Source organism: Chionomys nivalis, chromosome 22 (genome assembly GCF_950005125.1).
Source record: "Chionomys nivalis chromosome 22, mChiNiv1.1, whole genome shotgun sequence".
NCBI classification, from domain to species: Eukaryota; Metazoa; Chordata; class Mammalia; order Rodentia; family Cricetidae; genus Chionomys; species Chionomys nivalis.
Genome location: NC_080107.1, coordinates 47,205,048 through 47,230,843, shown reverse-complemented (window position 1 = coordinate 47,230,843; position 25,796 = coordinate 47,205,048). Strand labels below are relative to the sequence as shown.

The 25,796-nt window shown below is 50.9% G+C and overlaps 1 protein-coding gene across 10 annotated transcripts in view; it reads right to left on the bottom strand.

The window, feature by feature from the left end:
- The window catches only part of Prrc2b (proline rich coiled-coil 2B), an 80,061-nt gene that overhangs the window by 18,708 nt on the left and 35,557 nt on the right, over window positions 1-25,796 (bottom strand). For 7 of the 10 annotated variants that reach the window (XM_057754709.1, XM_057754716.1, XM_057754714.1 and 4 more), the window contains exons 6-16: window positions 24,502-24,645; window positions 21,921-22,162; window positions 21,235-21,356; window positions 20,748-20,887; window positions 17,658-17,748; window positions 15,226-15,418; window positions 11,329-11,644; window positions 9,190-9,419; window positions 6,877-7,072; window positions 2,952-3,168; window positions 278-2,341 (exon numbers count right to left, since the gene is read on the bottom strand). In XM_057754709.1, the coding sequence (XP_057610692.1) occupies window positions 278-2,341; window positions 2,952-3,168; window positions 6,877-7,072; window positions 9,190-9,419; window positions 11,329-11,644; window positions 15,226-15,418; window positions 17,658-17,748; window positions 20,748-20,887; window positions 21,235-21,356; window positions 21,921-22,162; window positions 24,502-24,645 (3,955 nt within the window). The remainder of the gene's footprint in view (window positions 1-277; window positions 2,342-2,951; window positions 3,169-6,876; window positions 7,073-9,189; window positions 9,420-11,328; window positions 11,645-15,225; window positions 15,419-17,657; window positions 17,749-20,747; window positions 20,888-21,234; window positions 21,357-21,920; window positions 22,163-24,501; window positions 24,646-25,796) is intronic. The other 3 variants (XM_057754718.1, XM_057754719.1, XM_057754715.1) reach the window with 2 other exon arrangements.

Below are 25,796 nucleotides of genomic sequence, written 5' to 3'. Positions count from 1 at the left end.
ACACAGGCAACAGTCATCGCTGTAGGGCTGAGAATACATTCGGAGGTTGGACTGTGGGGGACAGGGTATGGGGGCACTTTGGATTTAGTTGATCAAGCCACAACGACATCAACAATGACACACCATGGAGAAGCGGACAAGCAATGCAGGAGCAAATGATGGAGACGCTCACACACAGCGGCCAGGGCCGCCAGGCTTGGCAGGGCGTGCATGCATGGACTTGGTGCTGCTGCAAACAGGACAACGACAAAGGACCGCGATGGTGCTGGTGTGTTACCTTTTGACTTTCAGAGGCGTCCCACTCTGCTGGCTCTCGCAGCGGGGGGAAGTCTCACCCCCACCTGGCCTAACAGGCTTCTCCCCAAACCCTCCCGGCTCCAGCTTGCGGCTCTGTCTGTCAGCCAGGGGCCTCTGGCTGGAGAAGCTCCGCTTGGCCAGCTCCTTCTTCTCACCCAAACTGGCCCCTGACAGGCCACCATCCCCTTGTGCTTCAGGCTCAGTTGCAAGGCCTTCTCGCCGCTCCCTGCGCTCGCTGAAGTCACTGCTCTCAGAGGCAGTCTCCCACTCTTCGTTGGCGTGATCAGAAGAGTTCTGGTAGGAAAGCTCTGGGGACCTGTGACCGCCAGGACCACTCCTGTCCCCAGGACAGAGTTTGGACCGGCCTGACCATTGACTTGTCAGCAGGTGGGACTCTTCCTCAGGTCCCCACAGGCCCAGGGACTCCCGCTCTTGACGGAGGCGCCGGAAGCGAGGGGGCTTGTCTTGGCGTGGTGGCCGCCTCCGACGGAAGGGCCTGTTCTCTGCATTTTCAGAATCTGCCCCGTGGTCATCTTGGAAAAAGGACCTCTTGTCCTCCATGCGACTGTCCTCGAAGACCCTGCTGCCAAGCGTGTCAGAGTGTCTGTAGGAGTCTGGGATGTAATCTCTGTCATTGGTTCGCCGTGGGCCACATGGGGCAGAGGGGCCATATTCCTGCCAGGAACTGCCTGGGCTCCTGCTCTGCCAGTGGGGAGGCTCTTTGGAGACAAAGGTTCGGCGGCCATAGCTGCAGTTGCTTAGGCGAGGTGGGAGGGCTCTCCCACAGGTACGAGGTCCCCGGCTGCGGGTGTCTAAGCCAACCTGGTCCTCTGTGTAAGTCCTGTTGGAGCGCCAAGAGTCCTTCTTCAGGGGACCCTCGTCCCTTTCAAGGAGCATGCCATCATGGCCAGGCTCCAAGCCCCGCTGACGTCGCCTCTTGGGTAGCTCCTCATACTCGGAGCCCTCGCTGTGGGTCTCACTGGCGATGCGGCGCCTGGGCTTGGCTCTGGGGCAGTCTTCTGGCAGGGGGAAGTCACGAAGGCCCCTGCCCCGGCTACTGCGCTGGCCACCACTGTACACGCTACGAGACCCAAGGACACCTGTGCCACACAGACCGCTTGTGTTGCTGCCTGCAGGCCGGCCACCTCGGAAGGTGAACTCCCTGAAGCCACGGCCGCGGCCGCGGGCCTGGCCCCGGCCCCCAAAGGCCTGCTCCTCATCAATGAAGATCCAGTTGTTTCTCTTGGTTGGGGGGACGTCGCTGGCCTCCCTCGAGGGCCTGCTTTCCCAGGTCTTATCAACCTTTGCATCTTCATCCAGCTTGCTGGCCTCATGAGCAAACCCAGCCCGGGCAGCAGCCTTGTCCTCCACGGCAGAAGATGAGACATTGGCCAGGGCAGGGCTGTTCTCCTCATCCTCGTCTTCTTCTGCCCTGCACACAGGCTCTTGGTCTACGGCCAGCTGGGAGCTCTCCTCTCCCAGGCCCTGCCTGACCCTTTCCAGTGCCTTCTCCTTTTCTTCTACCTTCAGGGCCTTGAGGATGGGTTTCTTGATGGGTCCCGACCTCCGGGTCCTGCCCGGCTGCTCTTGGTGCTGGCTCCGGGGCTCGGGTGTCCATTCGGGCTCTGGGTTTGGCTGTTTCTTGGGGCTCCCTTCCTTCTCCCAGGAGGAAGCATGGAAGGATGGCTCCTCCCGAGGTGCCTCCAGCTCGACACTGTTGGCTGTGTCTGCAGCCTTTGGCTGGTGGCCAACATCCCAACTGCCATACTCTGGCTTTTTCTCGGCTGGGACAAAGTCAGGCTCCAATGGGGAACACCTGAGGTTTGGGGTACGCCCCCCTGGAGCACCCACCTCCTGAACATTTTCCTGGGGTGGAAATAAAAGCTCCTGGCCTATTCTTTGAGAAGAGATACAGCTGTCAAAGTCTGCTTGGGCCTTCTTGTCAAAAGCACTCAAGTACTCGTCCCCTCTCTCCTCAAAGAGACCGCGCTGGGCGCTTATGGCCTCTGCCCTTCCGGGAGAGGCAGAGTAAGACCTTTCACTCCTGAAAAGGAACCAGAAAAATCAGTCAATGTGATTGGAGCTTGGTTCCTGGTTTCCATGCTGAACAGGACTTAGTTTTGCTTTTGTTTTGTTTTAAAGAAAAAAAGTTGTTTGTTTTTTTTTTTTAAAAAAAAAAGAAAGGAAAACACAAGCAAACATTTGCTCTAGCTTAAGACACGTTGCTCGGTGGCCCCTGGAGTCCGTGAGCGTGGAGATGGTAGTGGCAGCTCAGGTAGACCACCCTGGAGACAGAGAGGAGCTGGCAATCCCCTGGAGCAATGAACAAGCTGGAGCCTGGGAGTCTGTGAGCCTAGGCCTAGGGGTGGCAGGGCTAGCTCCTGCATTCACACAGGAGGAGCCAGTCCAGACCCCACTCTGAGCCCGCCCTACTGCCCCTTTACCCCGTGCCCATGGTTCGACAACCACAGGGTTCTTCCTGAGCATCAGCCTGGCCATCAGAAAGAGCCACTCACACCAAGCATTCAAGCACACTGCACTCCTCTCCACCCACCCCAGGCAGTGTCTCCAGGGACGGGGCCTCTTCCTAGGGCCCTCCATGGGGACTGCAGAGTCTTCCTTCAGCCGCAGAGCAGCGGGAGGAGCTAGCTCACCTGACGTGCATGTCCATGGCCAAAGTGTCGGCAGGCTTCGGGTGGGCCAGTGAGTAGCCTTTGCTCTGTAGTGCCATGTAGCCCTCTGGGCTCCACACAGGAGCTGGGTCGATGGCGGTCACTTTTCTCTCTTGGAGTGAGGGCACACAGTTTTGATCTTCAGAGCGACAGCCAGTCCCACTGAGGGACTCTTGGGGCATCATGGGCTTCATCAGTCCTGAAGAAGGAAAGGGTCAAGCTCTCTCCTCTGGCAGCGACCTCCAAGCAAAGCAGAGGTAGCAGTCGCAGACCGCATGGACACGGTAGCTACACCTTCAGCATTCAAGTCCTCACTCTCTGACAGGACCCTGCAGCACACAGGCACACCATATGACCTGCTTATGGCCTGTGGGAGCCAATTTTGGCTCCGGGAAGAAGAATCCATTTGAGTAGGGTAGTGGTGGCGCACGCCTTTAATCCCAGCAATTGAGAAACAGGGTCAGGCACATCTTTTGTGAGTTCGAGGCCAGCCTGGTCTACAGAGTGAGTGCCAGGACAGCCACAGCCTGGGCTCTTACACAGAGAAACCCTGTTCTGAAAAACCTAAAAGAAATCTATTTGAAAGGTAATGAACAAACAGAAGCCGGATGTCATACTGGTGGGGCTGGTCAGTGAACCTACAACACTGGGAAGCTATGCAGGCAGGAGATGAGCCATACCCCAGACAGCTCACAAAGACCACCCAGCCAGCACTCAGTTGATTCCGACCCTCCCAGAAGATTTAGACAGAGACTTGGCTTCACGTCCTCCCACCCCTATGGGAAGATGGACGCAGACACTCTACATTTGTCATTTGAGAATTCTGGCTGTTGAGGAGGGAGAGTGTAGAGCGAGTAGCCAAGATGGACTAGGACACAGGTAACATGATGATGCCAGCGGCTCTGTGACGCTTCCCCAGCCTCTCCACTCTGCAGGCCCATCCTCGGCACACTCCGAGGACCTCCACTGCCTCTGAAAGACTGCACATAAGAAAGCACAGGGGATTCCCACCCGGATGTCTATCTTAGTCCAGTCCAGGGAAGGATAAAAACTACCAGCCTTGGGAATTCAGAAGACAATTGCATTCTTACTTGCTTTATTAGGGTTCTGAAGGGGGCTATACTTAAATTTCTGCCTCCCAGAAGGATGCAGAGATCTCTCTAATGAACCAAAACTGGTTGTTAATGGCTGAGAGGAATCCAATAAAGGCTCAGAATTTAAACCTTACCAGGTCTTGAAATTGAATTTAAAATCCAAAATGGCCAGAACGTGTATGTAATACACCATGACTAGATACTTTGTAGAACAACCTGGAACACTAAAAAATTATATTTAAATGACTGAAAGCAGAAGCGATTAAAAATTTGCTGGACATGATGGTAAACGCCCGTAACTACAGCACTTAGGAGGCAGAGACAGATCTCTGTGTCTGAGGCTATACTAGCCTACATAGTTAGTTCAGGTCAAGCATGGCCGAATAGAGAGACCCGATCTTTAAAATAAAAGCTGGTGAAATGGTTGCAGGTACTTACTGACAAGCCCAACAACCTGAGTTCAATCCCTGCAACCCTACATGCTGTGTGCATGCCACTCCCCAAACAAGTAAGAAAATGCTAAAAAGGAAGCAGAGGAAGAAGAAAAATTAAAACAACGATTTGAGACGCACATTCTGTTTCCAAAATATATAGAGCTGGGGTCTGGAGAGGTGGCTCAGTGGTTAAGAGCACTGGCTGTTCTTCCAGAGGACCCGGTTCAATTCTGAGCCCCCACATGGTAGCTCACGCCTGTAACACATACAGTCATTAAAATTTAAAAAGGTAGATTAGACATAAGGGAAGAGCTGCAGACAGTTCTGAAGTTGGCTTCTAGATGGCAACCTCCTTCCTATCCGTTCATTTTCATGCTCACATTCCCTTCTCTCTCCTCTCTCTCCTGCAGGGAGCAAACCCAGCCTTCTCCAACGCTGGTACCTTCATGTGAAAAGTAAAATGCAGGAAGATCACCTGCAGTCCTAGCACGAAGATGGCACAAAACCAGCAGTTTTGGAACAACACAGAGGGTGGAGAGATGAACACTTCAACAATACAACAAGACCAAAGACAACGGAAAGATCTAAGAAACAAGAGACGGTAGCAGAGGAGATATATTTTGTCATTTTTGCATGTATGTATGTATGCATGCATACATGTACATGGATGCTTGCCTGGTACCCAAACAGGCTCAGAAGAGGCAATGAATCCTCTGGATCTGGAGTTAAGGCAGTTATGAGCTGTCATGTGTGTGTTGGGAACTGAAAGAGCAGCCAATGCTCTTAACTGCTGGTCCATCTCTCCAGCCCACAGACAGCATATATTTTTTGGGGGGTGGGTAAGGGTAGCAATTGAGACAAGGGTCTCCCCATAAAGTTCTGTCTGTCCTGGATCTCACTCTGTCAACTAGGTTAGCTTCAAAGACAGAGACATGCCTGCATGTGCCCCCAGGTGCTGATATTAAAGGTATATACCATCACAACCAGCTTCCCAACAAACCTACAGACTGTCAGAGTGAGCATTCTCAGCCACACAGGAAAAGACTTCCAGAGGTCACAGCAAAAGTCAAGAACAAAAGGTATGAAATAGTGAAGAAACCTATAATAATTACTTTACTTCCAGACAAAGTAGCAAAGACAAGAAACGCAACCAAATATCTGGTGCTACACACTCACAGAAAGAAGGGGGATAGTTCCTTTCCATGTGCTGCCAGATACACGTAGCAAAAACTGCCGGTTAGCTGGGTAAGGAGGTCCCAGCCCGTAATTTCAGCACACAGGAAGCTGACCTGAGTGAGAGGACTTCATGAATGTGAGGCCAGCCTTAGCTACAAGTGAGAGACTGAGTCTCAAGAACAAGCAAAACAGCGGGTGTGGTGGCTCACGACTTTAATCCTAGAACTGAGAGGCAGAGACAGGTTTATCTCTGTGAGTTGGAGGCCAGCCTGGCACATTTAAGACTAGAGGGCTACAAAGTGAGAAAATAAAAGACAACAAAAAACAAACAAGGATTTTACAAAGCCACAACCACACTGGGATTTCTTCTCTCTCTCTCTCTCTCTCTCTCTCTCTCTCTCTCTCTCTCTCTCTCTCTCTCTCTCTCTCTCTCTCCTAGAAATGAACTCAGGTCCTCCTGAATACTGAAATAATGAGCTCTACCCCTACGTTAAACTTCAAACCCTGAGTCAAACAATTCTAACACCCATCAGTAACCAATCAGAGTTTAAAACACTAATGATATGGGTATTTGTACAAGACAACCAGCAAGTGCAATTTCATGGACTACTTCGATATGGCTAGACAGAGATCAAGACCACCTAACAGTCCAGCCTGGCCAGTGAGGTAAACAGCTGGCTGCTGAGAAGGTCATGCAACACAGAAACAGAAACACCATAAAGTTCCTATTCTAAGTGAGGAACAATGAACAATGAACAAACGGGTACCCAACAGTATTACAGAGAATGGTACAGGAAGACTAAGAGTTGGTGAAACCTCCAATCAGGTTAATAGAGAAAATCCAAAAGGAAGAATGCAAAGAGGGGCTGGGCACAGATTTGAGAGAATTCGGGCAACTAACAACATACAAGTATTTAACTCATGCCAACAATTGTGTTTGTTTGAAGACAGAGTCTCAATACACAGCCCAGGCTGGTCTGAAACTCGGTACCTTCCTGTCTCCTCAGTATCTCAAGTGCTGAAATTACAGGACCATCCACATTCAGGTCCCAATAACTTTTTGACAGGTACAAAATTGTGTCTTTAACTTTGTAAAACTGAAGAACAACCAAATGACCCGACACAGGCCAGACTGGATTCAGTGTGTCTACCTCTCCTGGTGCCTTCCCCTCACGTGCCGGTACACCTGTGCCCTGTGCTCACCTGAAGGATGCAGAGCTGAGGGGTAGAAGTCCACAGGTGTCCGTGTGGGTGTGATGCGTGGGTCCATGTAGGAAGGCATCATCATCCAGCGTGGGTCGAAGCCCAGCATCTGTGGGTGGTGTGGGTAGAAGGTGCGCTGGGGGTGGGAAGGCGGGGGGTACACCGGCTGCCAGTGCTGCATCTTGTATAGCTGCTCCTAGGGAGAAGACACACAGTGAACAGGGGTGGGGCACACACAGGCACTCATGGGACAGCCCTCCAGCCCTCCATGAGGGGCACAGAGAGGCCCCTAACAAGCCGGGTGGTAGGGGCACACACTTAGTCCCCACATTCAGGAGGCAGAGACAGGCAGATCTCTGAGTTCAAGCTGAGGCCAGCATGGTCTACAGAACTACTCAGAGAAGCCCTGCTGGGGCACAAGGTCAAAATGAAGACTGTCCCAGGCTGAGGTCCCTCTGAACTGGATGGTGTTGGTACTAGGACCGTGCATTTGTGCACCCCCAGACTAGGGTCATAGTTTGAATGACTACTTCACAGGCCAGACCCAATCCCCGACCAGGGACATGGCCATTTCTTCTTTCTGCAGCCACCACTGCACATCACACATTTGTGGCTCCAATCCAGCCTGACCCCACATACTCCTTCACAACACACCCCACTCTCTGCTTCACAGTCCTGTGGGCACTTGGACTAGGACGCCCCTCTCTGAACTTCCAGCACAGGCACATTCCCGCTGGAAAGCAGCCAGCAGCCCTGACCAGGCCTATCCTGCACTCCACGACTCTTGCTCCTTTTGCTGCTCTCATGGTAGGTGGATGGTTCGAGGCTGTCTCCCCAACCAGACCCTAAGAGGCAGAGTATGTTTAGCTTGCATGGAACTGTGATCTAAAGTATCTGAAGAGATAAACACAACCATCTGAGACCCTCACGCCACCCACCAGACACCTCTCATGCTACCATCTCCATGAGCTCTGTGCTGTGGTATAATCCTTCTGTACACTGTGAAAATGTGCCGCTCTCACTGTTGGTAAATGACTGATGGATAGCTAGGCATGATTTTCAGGACAGAAACAATGCTGGGATGGGCGGGGTCTGACTGAGGAGTCTTGAGCCAGACCGAAAGAAGAACATGGAAGTTCATAAACAGACTAGGCAAATGGGTCTTGGGGCAGCAGACAGATGAACAAAAATGGGTTAACTTACACTGTAAGAGCTAGCTAAACAAGCCTAAGTTATTGGCTGAGCTTTCTCAATTAATAAGAAGTCTCCATGTGTTTATTGGGAAGCTGGCAAGTGGGACAGAAAAGTCTACCTACATATGGTACCCAACATCCAGGGAAGTATATTCACATAAGGTCTGAAAAAACCTAAAAAAAAAAAAAAATATTTACTTCTCCAAGGCACGCCCATTTAAAAACAGTTTTAAATAAAAACATTATACATCCAACAGCTGGGCTTCCAAATTAATACCCCTATCACCAGTTTCCAAAAGGCACAGCTCACACATCAAAAGGAACAATTTTCCTTTGTATGCTGGGTGCTGAAAACTGACCCGAGATCTCATGCTGGGCAAGTTCTACCACCGAGACACAGCCCAGACTCAGTGATTACTACTCTCCAAGGAACTCAACTGCCACGACACCCCAGCAGAGGAGATCACCAGAATACAGGGACTGCTGTGATTTTAGCCACTGGCCACATCGTCTCCAGAGAAAAATGCAGGTCATTCTGAAGGTTTCAGAAGACCAATACAGGCAATGCTTCTGACCTGCTCATGGGCATCACTGACAAAACTCTATGCTCTACTCAGGCAGGCGGACGAGCGAGTCACCTGAGGGTGGGAGCCCTACAAGAGGACATCCTAATCCAGTAACTCCCAAGACGCAGGAAATCTCAGAGCCTCAGTATAATTAACAGGGTCAGAGGGTGCTCTGAGTGAAGACTCCCCCACCCTACACCAAACGAAACTCAGAGAGTATACCACTCCAGTGCATGCACACACCTCTACCAACGGGGAGACTGTACAACTCTAACATCTGTGATGGTGACTGTGGCACATAAGAGTACTGCTGTTGGGGCTGGAGTGATGGCTCAAAGGTTAAGAGCACTGACTGCTCTTCTGGAGGTCCTGAGTTCAATTCCCAGCAACCACATGGTGGCTCACAACCACCTGTAATGAGATCTGGTGCCCTCTTCTGGCCTGCAGGCATACATGGAGGCTAAACACTGTGTACATAATAAGAGTACCACTGTTTCTCTAACTGAAGGTGAGTGGGGAGAACACACACTCCGTGGTCATGTCCATTGGATTACCTGCTGCTGCTGTTGCTGCTGCTGCTGCTGCTGCTGCTGCCGCTGGAAACGAGGAGGAAGGGACTTCTGATACTTGCTGAACTCTTGTGCTGGGGACTCAGCCTCCCTGACTTCTTCCTCACTGCTGCTGCTGCTGCTGCTGCTGCTGCTCTGAGCCAGTGCAGGCGGTGTTGCAGGTGTCTCCTCTAAGAACATGGTGGGCGCTTCCTGGACAGGGAATTCTGGGGAGCCTAGGAAACAGGCAGGCAAAGAAACGTCACAGTGAGCCCAGAGGCTTGGCCAACTGTGTGGTGAACAGAAAGTGCTTCTGTCTGCTGCTCCACAAACTCAATGTGGACCAGTCACGAACCCAGGCCCAGCTGCTTGCATTAAGTGTTCCTTGGGCACCAGACTGTGGGTTCCTCCCTCAAAGCCCAGTACCCCCAGCAAAAATCACCAGGGGAGGAAGCTGAGTCAGCTCAGAACTGTAACAATTGTGGTGAAGCTGGATGCAGGACTCCGAAACGGGAGAAAGCGGGTCCTTGATTTAGGGACCCTGTAGACAAACGAAACAGCAACCACAGGGTGCCACCAGAGCCCTTTCCTCAGCCACCTTGCCCAATACTGAGTACTGACAGCAGCCGTGCCTTCTCCACAGGGCTAGTGTGAGGATTCAGTGTCATCACGCATATGCCGTCCTGCCAACAGGGCCTGACTAACAGTATGTTCAAAGTAGTGTAGGCACGACCACCCCACCTCCTTAAGCACCAAGGCCGGCGGGCTCCACTCAAGGGGTAAAACACTGACATCGCAGGACAACTGCACTTCCCTGACACCAGGGGGCACCGGCAGCTTCAACTGCCAAACATCTCTACACATATGGAAGATATTTCTAGGGGCCGAAACCAACAGACCGCTTTCCTGGGGAAGGTCTCAGGCCTGCTGCTCATTACAAGGACTGCTCACTTCTCCACCGAAGCCACAGCAGTCACTTCTGGAACTGTTACTGCCAGGAGAAATGTATTCCAACATGTGGAAAGACCCCCTTTCATTTCCTGTCAAACAACGCTCTCGTTGTCACAAGCTCTCAATCATGTTTGGCTGAGCAGCACACAGTGATAGCAGCTGAAATGACAAGACCACTTCTCTGTGTGCCGCGAGTTTCATGGCCTCCACACTGGCAGGCCGGCAGGCAAACAGCTTTTGCGGATTTATTTAATTTAATTTATGTGTATGCATGTTTTGCCTGCATGTATTGTGTGTGTGTGGTACCCAGGGAGATCAGAGGAGCATCAGATCTCCTAGAAGTGGAGTTAGAGATGGCTGTAAGCAGTCATATGAGTACATCCCCTCTGAGAGGAGCCAGTGCTCTAAAACCTCTGACCCATGTCTCCACACCCCACACTTTGAGATAAATTTATGTGCCTGTGTTTGTGCACACATACATTAACAGCAGCCAGAGAGGAACTTCCAGGATTACTCACCCTTCCGCCACCGCTGCCAGGTGCAGCAGCCATCTTCTTTACCTGCTGAGTCACCTCGCCAAGACACTTACCCAACTAATTTAAAAAGCCGAGCTGGAGCTGGCAAGATGGCGAGCAGGTAAACGCACCTAGCACATAAGCCTGAAGACCTGAATTCAACTCTCTGAACCCATGTAAAATTAGGAGAAAATCAGGACAAAGTCACCAGCTGACCTTCACATACATTCTTTGAGGCGTGCACACACATACACACGGACATGCATGCAAGCACATATACAGACACAATAAAAAAATTAACAGTGAAAGAAAAAAAGCTGAGTTGGGTCTAGATAGAACCCAGATAAGTACCCAGGATTCTGTGTGTGTGTGTGTGTGCGCGGGCACACACAAGGATGCTTAAGTGTTTGAGGGTCTCCGTATGTATCCAAATGTCCTGGAACTCTCTATGTAGAACAGCTGACCTCGAACTCTCATAGTCCTGTGTCTACCTCCCAAGTGCAGGGATTGAAAAGTGTGTGCCACCGCCGTCAGCCAGGCCAATCCTCATACAGGCTGATGCTTCCTGGTAGAATGTGCTTTTTGCCCACAGGTTTTGCTACTTCCTAGGCAGTGAGGTAAACATGACAACGTGGGGACAGTAGATGGCTCACCACTGTGGGATAGGGCGTCCTCTCACCTTTGCGGACAATAGGGCCATTCTCCTGTGGGGAAGCCTTCTCGATGCTAGGGGACCGGGGCACCTCCTTCTCCAGTGGCTTTGGGGCCTCACTGGCCTTCTGGGCCTGCTTGCACTTCTGGTCCAGCTGCTTGAGTTTGGCTGCACAGGCTGCCAGCCTCTCCTCCCGGGCCCGGCGCTCTTCCTCTTCCCTACGCTTTCGGGCCCGCTCCACAGCCTCTGACATCTCTGACTGGATGAACTTCTGCCGTGGGGGTGGCTTGTCCTCCTTGTCCTCAGCGGACTGCTGACGGAACATGCTGCCCATTGTGGGCTTCTGCCAAAAGGAGGAGGGAGTGAGCTGGGGTCAGAAGCCTGAGACAATGGCTGCTTCCCTCCCACTGAGACTGACATTAGGAAACAGAAATGGACTCTCTGTCTCCAAGGACCACAGGGGGCCCCCACCATGAGGCGATTTAACCCCAACACCGTGACTTCAAATCGATGCTTCTCCATTAATGATACGTCACGACAACAAACACCTCTTTTGGATAGTTTCTCCATCCCCGAGTCTCCTGCAGCATGTTGAGGGTGCCCTGGGAAAAACTCAACACCAGAGAGATGTCCCATTAGTCGGCAGGGAGTGACCAATGCTGCTGCAGGCACAGAGTGGCAGAAACCACTGAAAGGGAGCCGGATACCAACTGAGGACACGTGTAAGCGCAGACACACCCTCTCCTCCTACTCATGCGACAGCGGACGAGCTTTCCTTTCACTTTGCACTAGACATCTGCCCGGGCTTTGGAAACGGCTATCCACTGACCATTCCACGGCTTCCCTGGTAAGTCACCTGATCCTTAGAAATCAACCTTTGTTCAGCCTTCAGAAAAAAAGTTTTTATGTGTGTATCTGCATGTGAGGACAGGTGCTTAGAGACCAAAAGAGGCGTGAGAGCCCCGGAGACCGCTGTGAGCTGTTGCACACGGGTGCTGGGAACTGATCTCCTGTGCTCTGGCAGACCAGAATGCACTGCTAACACCTGGGCCACCACTTCGGGTCTTTACATTAAAAGAAAACAAAAACATTAATGTGTATGTGTGTGTGTGTGTGTGGTGGTGGTGGGGGTTCTCCTCCCACCACTTCCACTATCCTGGTGCTGGGGTTAGACTGAGACCCTCAGGCTTGGCGGCAGGCTTTTACCCACTGAGCAATCCTGACAACCAACCTTCGTGCATTGTGGTTCTGGGTTTTTTTTAAGACTTCTTTTCATTAAGCCATGTGTTTATGTCTGTGTTGGGCCATGTGCACACGAATGCATGTACCAACAAAGATCATTAGGTCCTCATCTCCTTGAGCTGGAGCCACCTGATGTGGGTGTTGGGAATCGAACCTGGATCCTCCGGAAGTCCATGTTCTTACCCTGAGCCAGTTCTTCAGTCCAATTTTATGTATTCTTAAACCTGATTGCCTCCTGTCCACAGAACTAACGCAGACTCAAAGGGTCCTTGTTCATTGTGAAGTTTTCAGCAACAAGGTAGGTACTGCCAGGAGGGGAGGCACAATGCATCTCTGGAGCCAGCACAGTGCCAGGCACACAGGGAGGGCAGGAGAGAAAGCCTGCCCACCGCATTCAATGAGGGATGGGAGCCAAAAACAACACGTTTCCCAAGAGAACTCAAACAATGTCTTTCTCTTCCCCAGCCTCTGTTCACTCACAGGTAACTGGGTGTGCCGGCTGCTGGGGAGTCCCAGAGTCTGTGTGGGTGGCCAGAGCCCAGCAGCATGCAAGGTCATACAACATTAACAGTGTCTTGGTTTGGAACAACCATAGTTCAGGACATGGCATGGAAACTCGGGGTGCTGTAGAGTGAAGCTGACACCTGTGAGGGCGGGGGAGAGCCACCTGTGCAATAGGAAGTGCTCACACACAGGAGCCAACCAGTCCCTATGAGTATCCAGGGACACGACTTCCGTGGGGGGGGGGGGTCCTGAGTGGATAGATCTGTGGACAAGTGGGAGGATCCAGATCTGAATTCCAGAATCCACGCAAAAGTCATGAGTGTCTGGACCCCAGAGTTCCCACAGGGAGATGGGAACCAGAGACAGGAGAATTTCCAGAAGCTCTCGGGACAGCCAGCCTGGCAAACTCAACAGAAAAACAATGACCCTGTTGTAAAAGGGTGGAAAGCAAAGATGAACGCCAAAGGTGCCCTGACCTCCACAGGCATCTGGTGGGAACTTGTGCTCCTGCACAGGCACGCATGCACGCACACGTATGCACTCATGTATGCTCACACAGTGTCTACGCAAGCACACGCACACACGCACATAGTCATGTATGCTCACACAGTGTCTAAGTACTTCCCACCACCCAAAGGAACGAAGAGTTCCTAGGAGAGCTGGGACAGCAGAAGACCTGATCTAGAAAAATTTTGAAGGAGTTATTCCTCAGGAAGTAGGGAAAATCTCCAAGTAAGAGAAGAAAGAAGAACCCACATCATGGAAGTGAAATCAAAGATGATGTCATCCTCACACCAGATGATGTGAGAACACCAACTGCAGAAACAAAGGAATAAACTGAAAGTACCATGACTGGGGGCCAGTGAGATGGTTCAGCAGGTAAAGGTGCTGGCTGCATAAGCCTGCTGATCTGAGTTCAATCCCCAGGACTTGCATAAAGGTGGAAATAAAGAACTGACTCCATGAAATGTTCTCTCTTCCATGCACACGCTCCTCTCTCTCTCCCTCTCTCTCTCTCTCACTCACACACACACACAGACGTTTTAACTATGATGACTAATAGGCTAGCCAGCCTCACTGTTTCTGCCCACGTTTCTCAGCGATCACAGCAGAAGGGAAGGACTGCCCAGTGTAAGCCTTGGCAACATCACCAACATTAACTAAGAGATCAAAGTGCCAGTCACCAGAGCCAGGAGGGATCCACAAAAAACAGTCCAGAGAAGCTGGCCGAGGACACAAGCTTTGTACCTGACCAGGAGCAAAAATTAGCGCGAGCCAACTGAGGAGCACGCCCTCTTCCACAGCACCCAGGCCATGAGAACTTGGAAAAGGTTGAGTGAGCTGCAGTGGTAACAGGTGAGCACATGCATAAAGGACTTCAGCGGGCTCGAAAGTGCCACAGCAAGGTAGCAACATATGCTTTCTGGTTTGCTTCCAGTTCTTAACAAAACACGACTGTCTGGGCAGGAAGATCCCAGCACGACATGCAATGAGAGCAGATAACCAGGAGGTGGCGCACTCTTCAGTCTCTATATTTGCTTTCGTTTTGATTTTTAATGGGGGACAGTGTCTTACTATGTAGTCCTAGGCTTGCCTGGAACTCACTATAGACCAGGCTGGTCTTGAATTCATCTCTGTCTCCTGAATGCTGGGATTTAAGGACATGTGCTGCCATGCCCAGCCAGTCTTTATATTCAATTCCAAGTTTCCTATAAAGCTAGGCATGCAGCTCAGGTGGTAAAACATTTGTCTTGAAGCTTGACAACGTGCGTCTGTCTGGAAGTGTGGGAACCACATAACAGTGGAAAGTACCAGTTTCACAGTGTTGCTGTCCTCTGAACACCCATGCATGCCATGACATATATGTCAATACACACACATACTGAAAATAAAATTAAGTAAAAAAGGAAAAATAAGAGAGAGAAAAGAAAGATGACCCAGCACTTTCTGGAAAGCTAGCCACTGACATCAACACAGTACAAACTCTTGGAACAGTGGCTGGAGCTCCACTGCCTCTGGAAATGTTTGAGTGCATTGGCTCTTCATGTGTGTAGGGAGGGATGGAGGAAGGGAAGGAGGAATGGGAGAGAGAGAGCGAGAGGGAGCGTGTAATTAGGCCCACGTGCACATTCCAAGGCTCCAGGCAAACAGCCAGGCACAGACCTGGAGCCACTGTACCTGGTAGTCAGGGCCAGAAGCCCAGTTGTGAAGCTTCCTGGACGGAGGCTGAGGCTCTGGCACCTTTCGGACGACCCGGGACACAGTCGCTGCTTCTCCCCAGTCCTTTCCTTCCTCCTGAGTACGCTTGGCATCAGCACTGTCTGCAGAGCTCAGAGACAACTCCCGCTGCCGCCTTGGGTCCCAGCTGTTCCTAGGACAAACAGCAATTGTTAAGTTTCCCCAGACAGCTAGGTCTGTCTGACCTCACTGGTCAGGGGCCTCTGGGAATTCTGAGGTCAGCTATTACCCCAGTTTACAGACTAATTTCCTTCAACATCCCACTCACATCCTTTACGTGTGAACTGTAAGATGCAGACCTAGGGTTCACAACTCACCATCACTCATGGAGCCCTATCCTTGAAAAAGGGGAATTGGGGCTGGAGAGCGGTTCAAGTTTCTGTTCAATTTCCAACATCTACATGGTGCCTCATAGCTCTCTCCAATTCCAGTTCCGGGATATCCAATGCCCTCCCTGACCTCCACAAACACTGAAAGCATGTGGTGCACAGAAATACATGCAGGCAAAACACCCACACACATAAAAATAAAATTAATAAAAAATCTTAGCTGGGACCCTGCCTCAGAGAGGTGAAAGGAGCTACCACAGCGAGACAGAAGGGCGGGGCTCTGCCTCAGAGTCTCCAGCTCCCTCCTTAGCTCTACCTAGGGCAACTGCCCACCCAGAGCACCTCAAAGGAGCAAGAGGCAGACGACCACAGTGAACCCCAAGAACATAGCAAGTACACACAGTATAGAAGAGGAGACGGTCCCCAACAGGGCTGCACTGTACGCTCTGTAGGAGAGGGTGTGTTGGGCAGAACAAAGAGCAGGGGTCAAACACACACATATATATGCACAGATGTCAGGAAAGTCGGCAGCATTAAAGGCTAATATAACCTCTAATAGTTAACCACACGCCTACCATGTACACACGCATAGCTAACCACACACCTACCACATGCACACGCACAGACCAGACACACACGCATAGCTAACCACACACCTACCATGTACACATGAACACAGACCAGACACACACACATAGCTAACCACATGCCTACCACTCACACACACACACACGCATAGCTAACCACACACATACCATGTACACACGCACAGACCAGACACACACGCATATAGCTAACCACATGCCTACCACGTACACACGCACAGACCAGACACACTCATAGCTAACCACACACCTACCACATACGCACACACAGACCAGACACACATGCATGGCTAACCACACACATACCACGTACACACGCACAGACCAGAAACACATGAATAGCTAGCCACATGCCTACCATGTACACATACACACACATACCAGACACACACGCATAGCTAACCATACGCCTAACATGTACACAAACACAGACCAGACACACACGCATAGCTAACTACATGCCTAACATGTACACACGCACAGACCAGACACACACGCATATAGCTAACCACATGCCTACCATGTACACACACACAGACCAGACACACACGCATATAGCTAACCACATGTCTACCATGTACACACGCACACAGACCAGACATACACGCATATAGCTAACCACATGCCTACCATGTACACACGCACAGACCAGACACACGCAAACTACATGCCTACCATGTACACACACACAGACCAAACACACACGCATATAGCTAACCACACGCCTACCATGTACACACACACAGACCAGACACACACACATAGCTAACCACATGCCTACCATGTACACACACGTACACACACATGAATGCACACCTGTGACAGGCAGCTAGACAGGCACAGAAGACAGAGAGATTAAAAACTGCTACTGAAGCATAACATAGTGGCGCACGCCTTTTATTCCAGAAGGCAGAGTCACACAGAACTCTGTGAGTTTGAAGTAGCCTGGTCTACATGAGTTCCAGAACAGTCAGAGCTACACAGTGAGACCCTGTCTCAAATTTAAAAAGGGAAGAAAAACAACTGCTGGTGACATCTGACTTGACCTCTGAGAAAGGTCCTGGCTTACCAGACACAAACGAGGATCCTATGAGGAAGGCTATATGAAGGCTGTGCCATGAGAGGCAGGCCAAAAGGAAGGAGACACACTGACTGTCCCCTGTGGTCGAGACAAAGAAGAATACTGGCCCCCAAAAACCCAGAGATTAATGAAAGAGCTTCAAGGGCCAATAATGCATGCAGCAAATCAGAAAATGTCGAGACTCAGAGGCTCCGAGTCCATCCTGGAAGCAGGGTGCCCCAGAAATGCCAAGTTAGCAGCCACTACCAATACTAAGACAAAAATAGGGATGGAGAGGAGGCGAACGGGTTAAAGGCACAGTGAATGGGTTAAAAGCACAGTGAACACCATGTAAAGAGCTGGGGTTGAGGGACTTACCACTTTGACCTCCCATCCTTCACAACTTCTTCCTCATCTTCATCATCACTGAACTTCAGTTTCTCGGAATAGTCCACTTCCTCATGGAGGCCTGAAACAGCAAGAGGGCCCAGGAAGATGAGAAGACATGAGGATGACAGTGTCTCCCAGGGTACAAGACAGTCTGAAAGTTGAGCCTGAAGTGCCCAGACCTAGGTGATGGGCTGCACACCCCAACCTGCTGCCACCCCTGCGCAAGTCCTGCAGGTACTAGAAAGGGAGAGTCCTGGGCTCCACTAAAGGGCGACCGGCTGGCAATACTAACCCTCTGACAGACAAGTTTTAAATCAAGACAAAAGACATTCTCCCTGTGTAACCCAGACTCTCACTAACTCAGTTCTCCTGGCCTGCCCTCAGAGTGCTGGGGTTGCAGGCACGCACCACCACAACCAGCCTGACACTGTAATTCAAGGAGAAGAAAAGGAAGACGTGCATAATCGCGACGGCACTCCACCTCCCCAGACACCGTTAGAGCGGTCTGCTGTCCTAATCCCACCTCGGCTGGCACAGGCAGGGAAGGTGTCCAGCACTGATGGACACAATGTGGCAGGTCCACACAGTGGAGTGCCATTTGGCCTGAATGTGGGAAACTGGGGAGATGTGGCTGTCAGTAAGCCACAGGAGAGCCAGACGTCTCAGGACATGCCTGTAACTCCACACTCAGGGGTAGACATGGATGGAACCCAGGGGCTTTCTGGCCAGTCAGCCGGGGGCAAATGGAGAACGTCCAGTCCGGTCAAAGACCTCGTCTCAAAAGTAAGGTGGGGACTGAAGTGATGGCTGGGCAGTAAGAGCCCTTGTTGCTCTCACGAGACCAGGGTTCAGTTCCCAGCGCGTATGTGGTGACTCAAAATCATCTGCAACCCCAGTTCTAGGGGACCCAACAAACGCATGTAATACATGCATGCTGGGCAAGCGGTCATACTCAGAAAATAAATACATCTAGTATCAAAAAAGTATGAGGTAGAGAGGAAGAAATCCTGTGTCAACCTGTGGCCTCTAGCGCATCCAAACCACATACTGTACACTACACCCACAGCACACACAACATACACACAAACAAATGAGCTAATTAAAGAACGACAGCATTAATGAAGCAAAGAGATTCAAGGCAAGAACCAACTAGAAACCATCCTCAGGCATGCAAAGCCAAGAGATTAAATGCCAACATGTTTCCAAATGCGCCAGAAGCCCAAGAGATGTAAAGACAGGCATGTGCAAAAGCACAGCCAGAGCAGAAGTTTAATACAGCACAGCCAGGCCAAGACACACCCAAACAAAACAAGGTACCGGGGTTACCTAGCCTATGTGCTTCCCTCCCCTCCCCCAATACCTCTCGCCTGTGTATGTCTTGGGGTGGGGGAGGGACGCACCTATAAGCAGCAGTTGAACTCAGCGCCTTCCTCACACATGCTAAGCAGGCCTTCTATCCATGAATAAAATGACCAGAAAACATTGTGATCCTCTCTACTGAGCTGAGACACGACCCAGCAATTAGGATTATGTATTAGTCTTACAGAGAACTGAAGTCTGGTAACCAGGAACTGTCTATAAACTACAGCTCCAAGGAATCTGGTACTCTCTTCTGGCCTTATGGAGTATCTATCTGTACTCACGTGCACATAGCCACACACAGATACATAATCTAAAATAAAATGAATCAGGGGACCAGAGAGATGGCTCAGAGGTTAAGAGCACAGGCTGTTCTTCCAGAGGTCCTGAGTTCAATTCCCAGCAACCACATGGTGGCTCACAACCATCTGCAGTGAGATCTGGTGCTCTCTTCTGGCGTGCTTTAATCCCAACACTCAGGAGGCAGAGTCAGGTGGATCTCTGTGAGTTCAAGGCCAGCCTGATCTATAAGAGCTAGTACCAGGACAGGCTCCAAAGCTACAGAGAAACCTTGCCTTGAAAAATCAAATAAACAAATAAATAAAATCTTTGAAATGAGAAAGATTCTCTCAGCTGACAGCTACAGAACACTAGAGCAGAGACCTAGCAGATTCACTGGGACTCTGGAACTCAAGAATCAAGACCTAGTGGCTGACCTTGACACAGAAGCAGGCACTTGGTAAACAGTGCCAGGGTTGAGTCCAAATTTGCAGAGACCAGTAAAGAATCTGAGGAATCAAACTTGCAAAGAAACGAGGTGGAAAGCTCACGCTCTCGGAGGTTAAGATATACTATAACTGGCATAGCTGAACAGGTTCAAGGAAGTAACAGCATTCAAACACAGACGAGGATTTACACGGGTGTCAAACCAATTCAAACAGGAACGTCTCAGCAAGTGTTAATGGACAGCAGGGAATATCACTACCCTTAGGGGAGACAAAGAATATTCAGACTGGATGCAAAAGGTGATTTAGAGAGGTTTTGTTTGCACTCGTGTGTATCTTGGTGAATAAATATAATGCCCATGTAAGCCAGAAGAGGGTACCCGATGCCCTTGAGCTGGAGTCAGAGGTGGGTCCTCCAAAACAGGAGATGCTCTTAGCCACTGAGCCATCTCTCCAGCCTATTAAATAAAGTATATTAATTATTTATTGTAGATGTGTGCCATGACACAAGAATATAAACCCCCGGCCGGGCGGTGGTGGCGCACGCCTTTAATCCCAGCACTTGGGAGGCAGAGGCAGGCGGATCTCTGTGAGTTCGAGACCAGCCTGGTCTACAAGAGCTAGTTCCAGGACAGGCTCCAAAACCACAGAGAAACCCTGTCTCAAAAAAACAAACAAACAAAAAATATATATATATATATTAAACCCCCCCAAACACAAATACCCCCAAAAATAAATAATCATAACTTAAGAAACCTTCTTTTTAAAGAGGCGGGAGCTCCTTGGAACTGTGTGAGCACACAGCACAGCACATGTGGGTTTAATCCTCAGCATGGGATGGAGGATTTCTAGCCAGTGTAAATGCCTGCAATTCCAGACGTTCTTTTAAAAGCTCAAGGGCACTCTCCCACAGCTCTACAATTAGGAGCACAGACCTGACAGGAAGTGCCTCTGGTCCGACCGCACAAATACAGTGCGCGCTGGTGCCACCCACCTGCCCAGCCGTCATCTGCATCGGTATCCAGATCATCCAGGCCCTTCAGGTTCTCTGCGTTGATGATAGTGGGCCGTGGTGCCCGCTCCACCAGCTGCCTCAGTGGGCGCACGGGGCGTGCCAGGCCTGGCCGTTCTTTCCTGAGACAGAAAAGAATGATGGGCCCCCATGACTTACAGAGGGAAGCAGTCACTTTCCAAAACCAGGTTGCACCTTGCAGTCTGGTATCTGAGTCTGCATTACTTCCTTTTAGAAAAAATATGCAACGGACACTTAAAAACATTCTAGACAGGGTCCAGTTTCATCCACAGCACTGTCAAACTCCTGCGGTGGGGGGTGGGGGGGGCTTGCCCCTGTGGCCTAGGCTCCTTGCAGGCCCATCCTCTGCCACCTCCCAACACCTGATGTTCTCCATCTCCAGAGCACACAGCACATTCATGCATGAGCTGTCATGCAACGACACAGATGGCCACAGCCTCAGTCTTACCCATCCTGGTCGTTCATCTGGAACTGTCTAAAAGGAACACGGGGTTCTAGGCGGAGATGAGGGAGGGGAAAGGAGCTTCGTTCCACCGTACCCTGGTTCTCTGAGGACTGTGGTGAACACATCTGAAACATAAACATCAGAGTATGACTTTCTGGCTATGGCCCCAGTTACATGTTAAATAAGATTTCACTCGGGGGGCTGGAGATGGCTCAGAGGTTAAGAGCACTGACTGCTCTACCTTAGGTTCTGAGTTCAATTCCCAATACCATTTAGTGGCTCACAACCATCTGTAATGCGATCTGGAATCCTCTTCTGGTATACAGGCAGAACACTGTATACATAATAAAAAAATAAAAATATTTCACTTTGAAAGGTAGAAAATGGGTGGGACCCCATAGAAAAGGCTGAAGAGAGTTCCTCATGAATCCCAGCACACTGCCCTGGGTTCAATAAGGCTAGGAACATTCATCTCTCCTTTTTCTATCAAACCTACAACACCATCCAAGCTGCAGGGGCAGAAGAAGCCAGAGGCAGTAGATTTGAAAAAATCAAAAGATTTGATTTCTGTTGTAGGCCACTGTGGTTTCTGACTATTGTGAGAGAGAGCTCAGGCTGAGCAACTGTGAGCCAGTCCTGGTGGACAGAAAGAACACTCAGCTTTGGGACAAGATGCTCTGAAGACTTACAAAAGCAGGAAGCATGTCGTGGTAAGTGGGAGGCTGGTAAATATGTCCCATGAACTGGGAGGCCCCTTTGCGGATGGGCTGGGCCGGGCGGAGAGAGGGGTCCTTAGAATCGCTGGTGCATGCCGAGGAGGGGGCTCCATCTCCCGCACTGGAGTTCCTGCTGCCCAGCTCTGTTGGGGAGGCGTTCAGAGACGTGGCAGAAATGATGTTTCGTCCACCACCCTCCCTCCAGCTTGTCACATCTGTAAATTGGAAAGGAACAAAAGAGGAGGAGAAAGGGGGAAGAGATTTGTAAAGCTCTGAGATCAATGGACACTACCACTTGTTTTAAAAAACAGACTGAGAGATGGCTCAGAAGCTTAGAGCACTGGCTGCTCTTCCAGAAGTCCTGAGTTCAATTCCCAGCAACCACACGGTGGCTCACAACCATCTGTAATGTGATCTGGTGCCCTCTTCTGGCCTGTAGGTAGGACACGGTATACATAATAAATAAACCTTAAAAAACAAACAAAAAAACAAAAAAACAAAAAAAAAAAAAAACAACCAAACACAAGGAAAAGAGAAAAAAATCCAAGTGTTGTCAGGGTAAGTGGGGAGCAGAAAGCTAGAATTTTTGAAGGGCATCAGATATATGCCTGAGAAATACAGAGACCTCTGCTTCAGAGAAACACACTGCTCCCCATGGCTGACACCACCCTCACCTAGAGGGCAGGACAGCCTGACTCACTCCTTCAGCCAGTACTGACCCGTCCATGCAGGCCAGCGTGACTCTTGACAGGCTCACTCTACCACAGCCAGTCTGAGCCGCAGCGCTGCCCACTGAGCCTCAGTTTGAAATGTTCGTACCATGTGATCACGTGCAGCAAGCAAGAGCACACACGGTTCACAGGTAAACACCCGAGGATGGAGCTCGTATGGTGCCTCAGTGGGGACGACCTGAGTTCCATCCCCAGGACCCGTGGTAGGAAGAGAGAATCAGCTCCCATGGTCATCCCAACCTCCACACGCATGTTGTGGTATGTAGATTCCCCTACCTCACAAAGACACACACAAAATAAAATTTTTAGAAACTTCCAAACCTAGCTGGGCAGTGATGGTGCACGCCATTAATCCCAGCACTTGGGAGGCAGAGGCAGGCGGATCTCTGTGAGTTCGAGGCCAGCCTGGCCTACAAGAGCTAGTTCCAGGACAGGCTCCAAAACTACAGAGAAACCCTGTCTCAGAGAAGAAGAAAAACAACAAGAACAACAAACTTCCAAACCTGACAGCTCTCTCCCCCTGTGGTGTGCTTCTCACAGCCACATGACAATGCCTACAGGAGCCCACTCACCAAAGGAGGGACTCTCCCAGACCCAACGCAGACTGGCTTTTCCCCTTTGAATCACTATATATTCCTGGCTGGCGTGGAGCTTGCCATGTAGACCAGGCTCTCCTCGAACTCACAGAGACCCACTGCCTCCCTCCCGAGTGCTGGGCTTATTAAAGGTGTGCGCCACCACAGCTGGCCTGACTGGTTTTTCTTATGCACACTTAAGATTAACTCATAAGTCAACTGCAGAAGACAAGCACTAGCAGTGTGAGCGTGGCCCACTTTCACAATAGCTTGCAGTAGCTTGCAGATGCGGCTGGCCAAAGGTAACAAATGTACTAAGAGAAACTGCATACAATGGCACTAGTGGGGAAGGGGTGTCCCACACAGGAACATCCCAGGCTCCTCTCTGTCCTCTTCTGCTTAGGAGCTGAGACAGGAAAGGACTCAGCATTTGCCACCCACAAGAGAAAAGCCAGTCAGGATAGGGCCACTTTGCTGCCATCCTGAAAAGCCAAGATTACCCCTAAGTCATCTGCTTCCCACCTTCTCAACAAAAAGAACTGATCGAGAAGCTGCTCCTACTTCTACACTTTAGCCCCACGGGGTGTCCATCTTAGCGCAGGATCTGTCTGAACACTCAACCGTCCACTTTGAGCCCTGTGCACTCTCAGCAAAGTCGATGTTTCGGCAGAGTGGCAGGGTGGTCACTCGGCTTTCAGGACAGTGCCTCTGACTTGTCATCAGCAGTACATCAACAGGAGAGGACTTGGGACAGTCCTCTGACGGCAGGCAGACAAAAGCCCCCTGGATTTCAAGACCTTCCTTGGTCGGGCCAGGCAGAAAACCCAGATCTTAAGCCCAGAACCTCGTACCACAGGCTCGCTGGCAAAGCAGCCCAACATGCGTCACACGTGGGTCTTCCCCAATCCCTGGCACCAGAGAGGACAACAGCGCTGGTCAATTCTGATGTGGCTGAGGAAGGGTGGAAGCCAGGCTGTCACAGCACTCAGAGAGGTTTGGGATCAGGTTATGGAAGCAGACTTAAGCTAGTGGCATCCTGGATGTGTCCATGAAGCACAACTCAGCTTAGGAAATGGAGAGTAACAAGACCTGGTTCTGCCAAAGGGATGAGAGAGAGAGGTAAGGGGCAGGCCAGAGAGGCAGTGCCCCTGACAAGCTAGCAGGAGCAGCAGCTGGAGCCCACCTGGAACGACAGAAAGAAAGGGGTCTGGTGCAGTGAGGGCTGAGGACAAGCTGCCATTCACTCACTCTGAGGGCGGAGGCTTGGTCCTGGCCCATACGACAGATCTAAGGCGCCCTTTTCTTTGCCAGCCTTGTCCTGCCCTCCAGCTGCTTTCAGCGTCGGAAATTCCTCGGGAGAGAAGGATAATAGTCGGCTTGAGCCCCTTAAACCTGTCAAGGGAGGCAGAGAAGACAGAGTGAGCGAGACAGCCAGCCAATCTCTGTCAGCTTTCCTGGCTCCACATGGCCCAGAGTGGTTCCAAGTGAGCAGTAACAGTGACGCCCTCAGCTGTTCCCCCGGGGCTGGCAGGTGGTCACACAGGATGAGCGGACAGGACATCGCCTCTGCTCCAGCACATGCCCCTTTCCACCCCATAGGAGGCACCCGGCACTTGTGTCTGCCTAGGTGGTGAGCAAGTATACTCCATAAGCGAATCAGCTCCTGTGCCTCTTGTGAGGCCACGCCAACAGATGTCCCCAAGGCCGTGGTCTATGACTTCTGAGTGTCAGACTCACCTCCTCAACCTTTCTAACACTGCAAACATGGTCCCGGTGTAATCCCAGGGCCATCTCTCTCCAACTATCACTCACTGATCAACCTGACACAGATCCTGCGACTTCCTGGAGGGGACCTGGTCCTCCTCAGCTCTGCAGCCCATGCTGAACCCCACACCATGCCCGCTGTCGTCACTCTACTCCCTGGACAGACAAGCCATGCCCTAGGTTTTCAGTACAGTACACAGGCACCTGCTGACTGAAACAGGCTCGGCCAGGGAACTCCGTGAAAGGGCTGGGTCGGAGCAGCCTGCCAAGTGATGGCCCTGCTAACTCACCCTCCACAAACAGAAACTACGAAGGTGGCTGGTTGATCTTAACTGTCAACCTGACACACCTGGAATAACCTGGGAAAGGGGTCTCAAGGCAGGACTGTTTAGATCAGGGTGGCTTCTGAGCATGTCTGTGGGAGATAATTTTGAATACGTTAATCAGGCAGGAAGCCCCACCTACTGTGGGTGGTGCATGGGATTGTGGATTGTTAAAGAGTAGAAAACTGGCCAGGCAGTGGTGGTGCATACTTTTAACACCAACACTCAGGAGGCCAGCCTGGTGGATAGCCTGGGCTACACAGAGAAACCCTGCCTCAAAAGCCAAAAAGGAAAAAGAAAAGAGTAAAAAAGCAAGCTAAGCACTAACATGCATCATTCACTCACTCACTCACTCACTCACTCATTCATTCATTCATTCATTCACTGTCCTCTGCTCCTGACTGTGGAGCAGCAAGACAGGCGGCTCCAAGTGCCTGCCATCTTTCCTGGAATTCT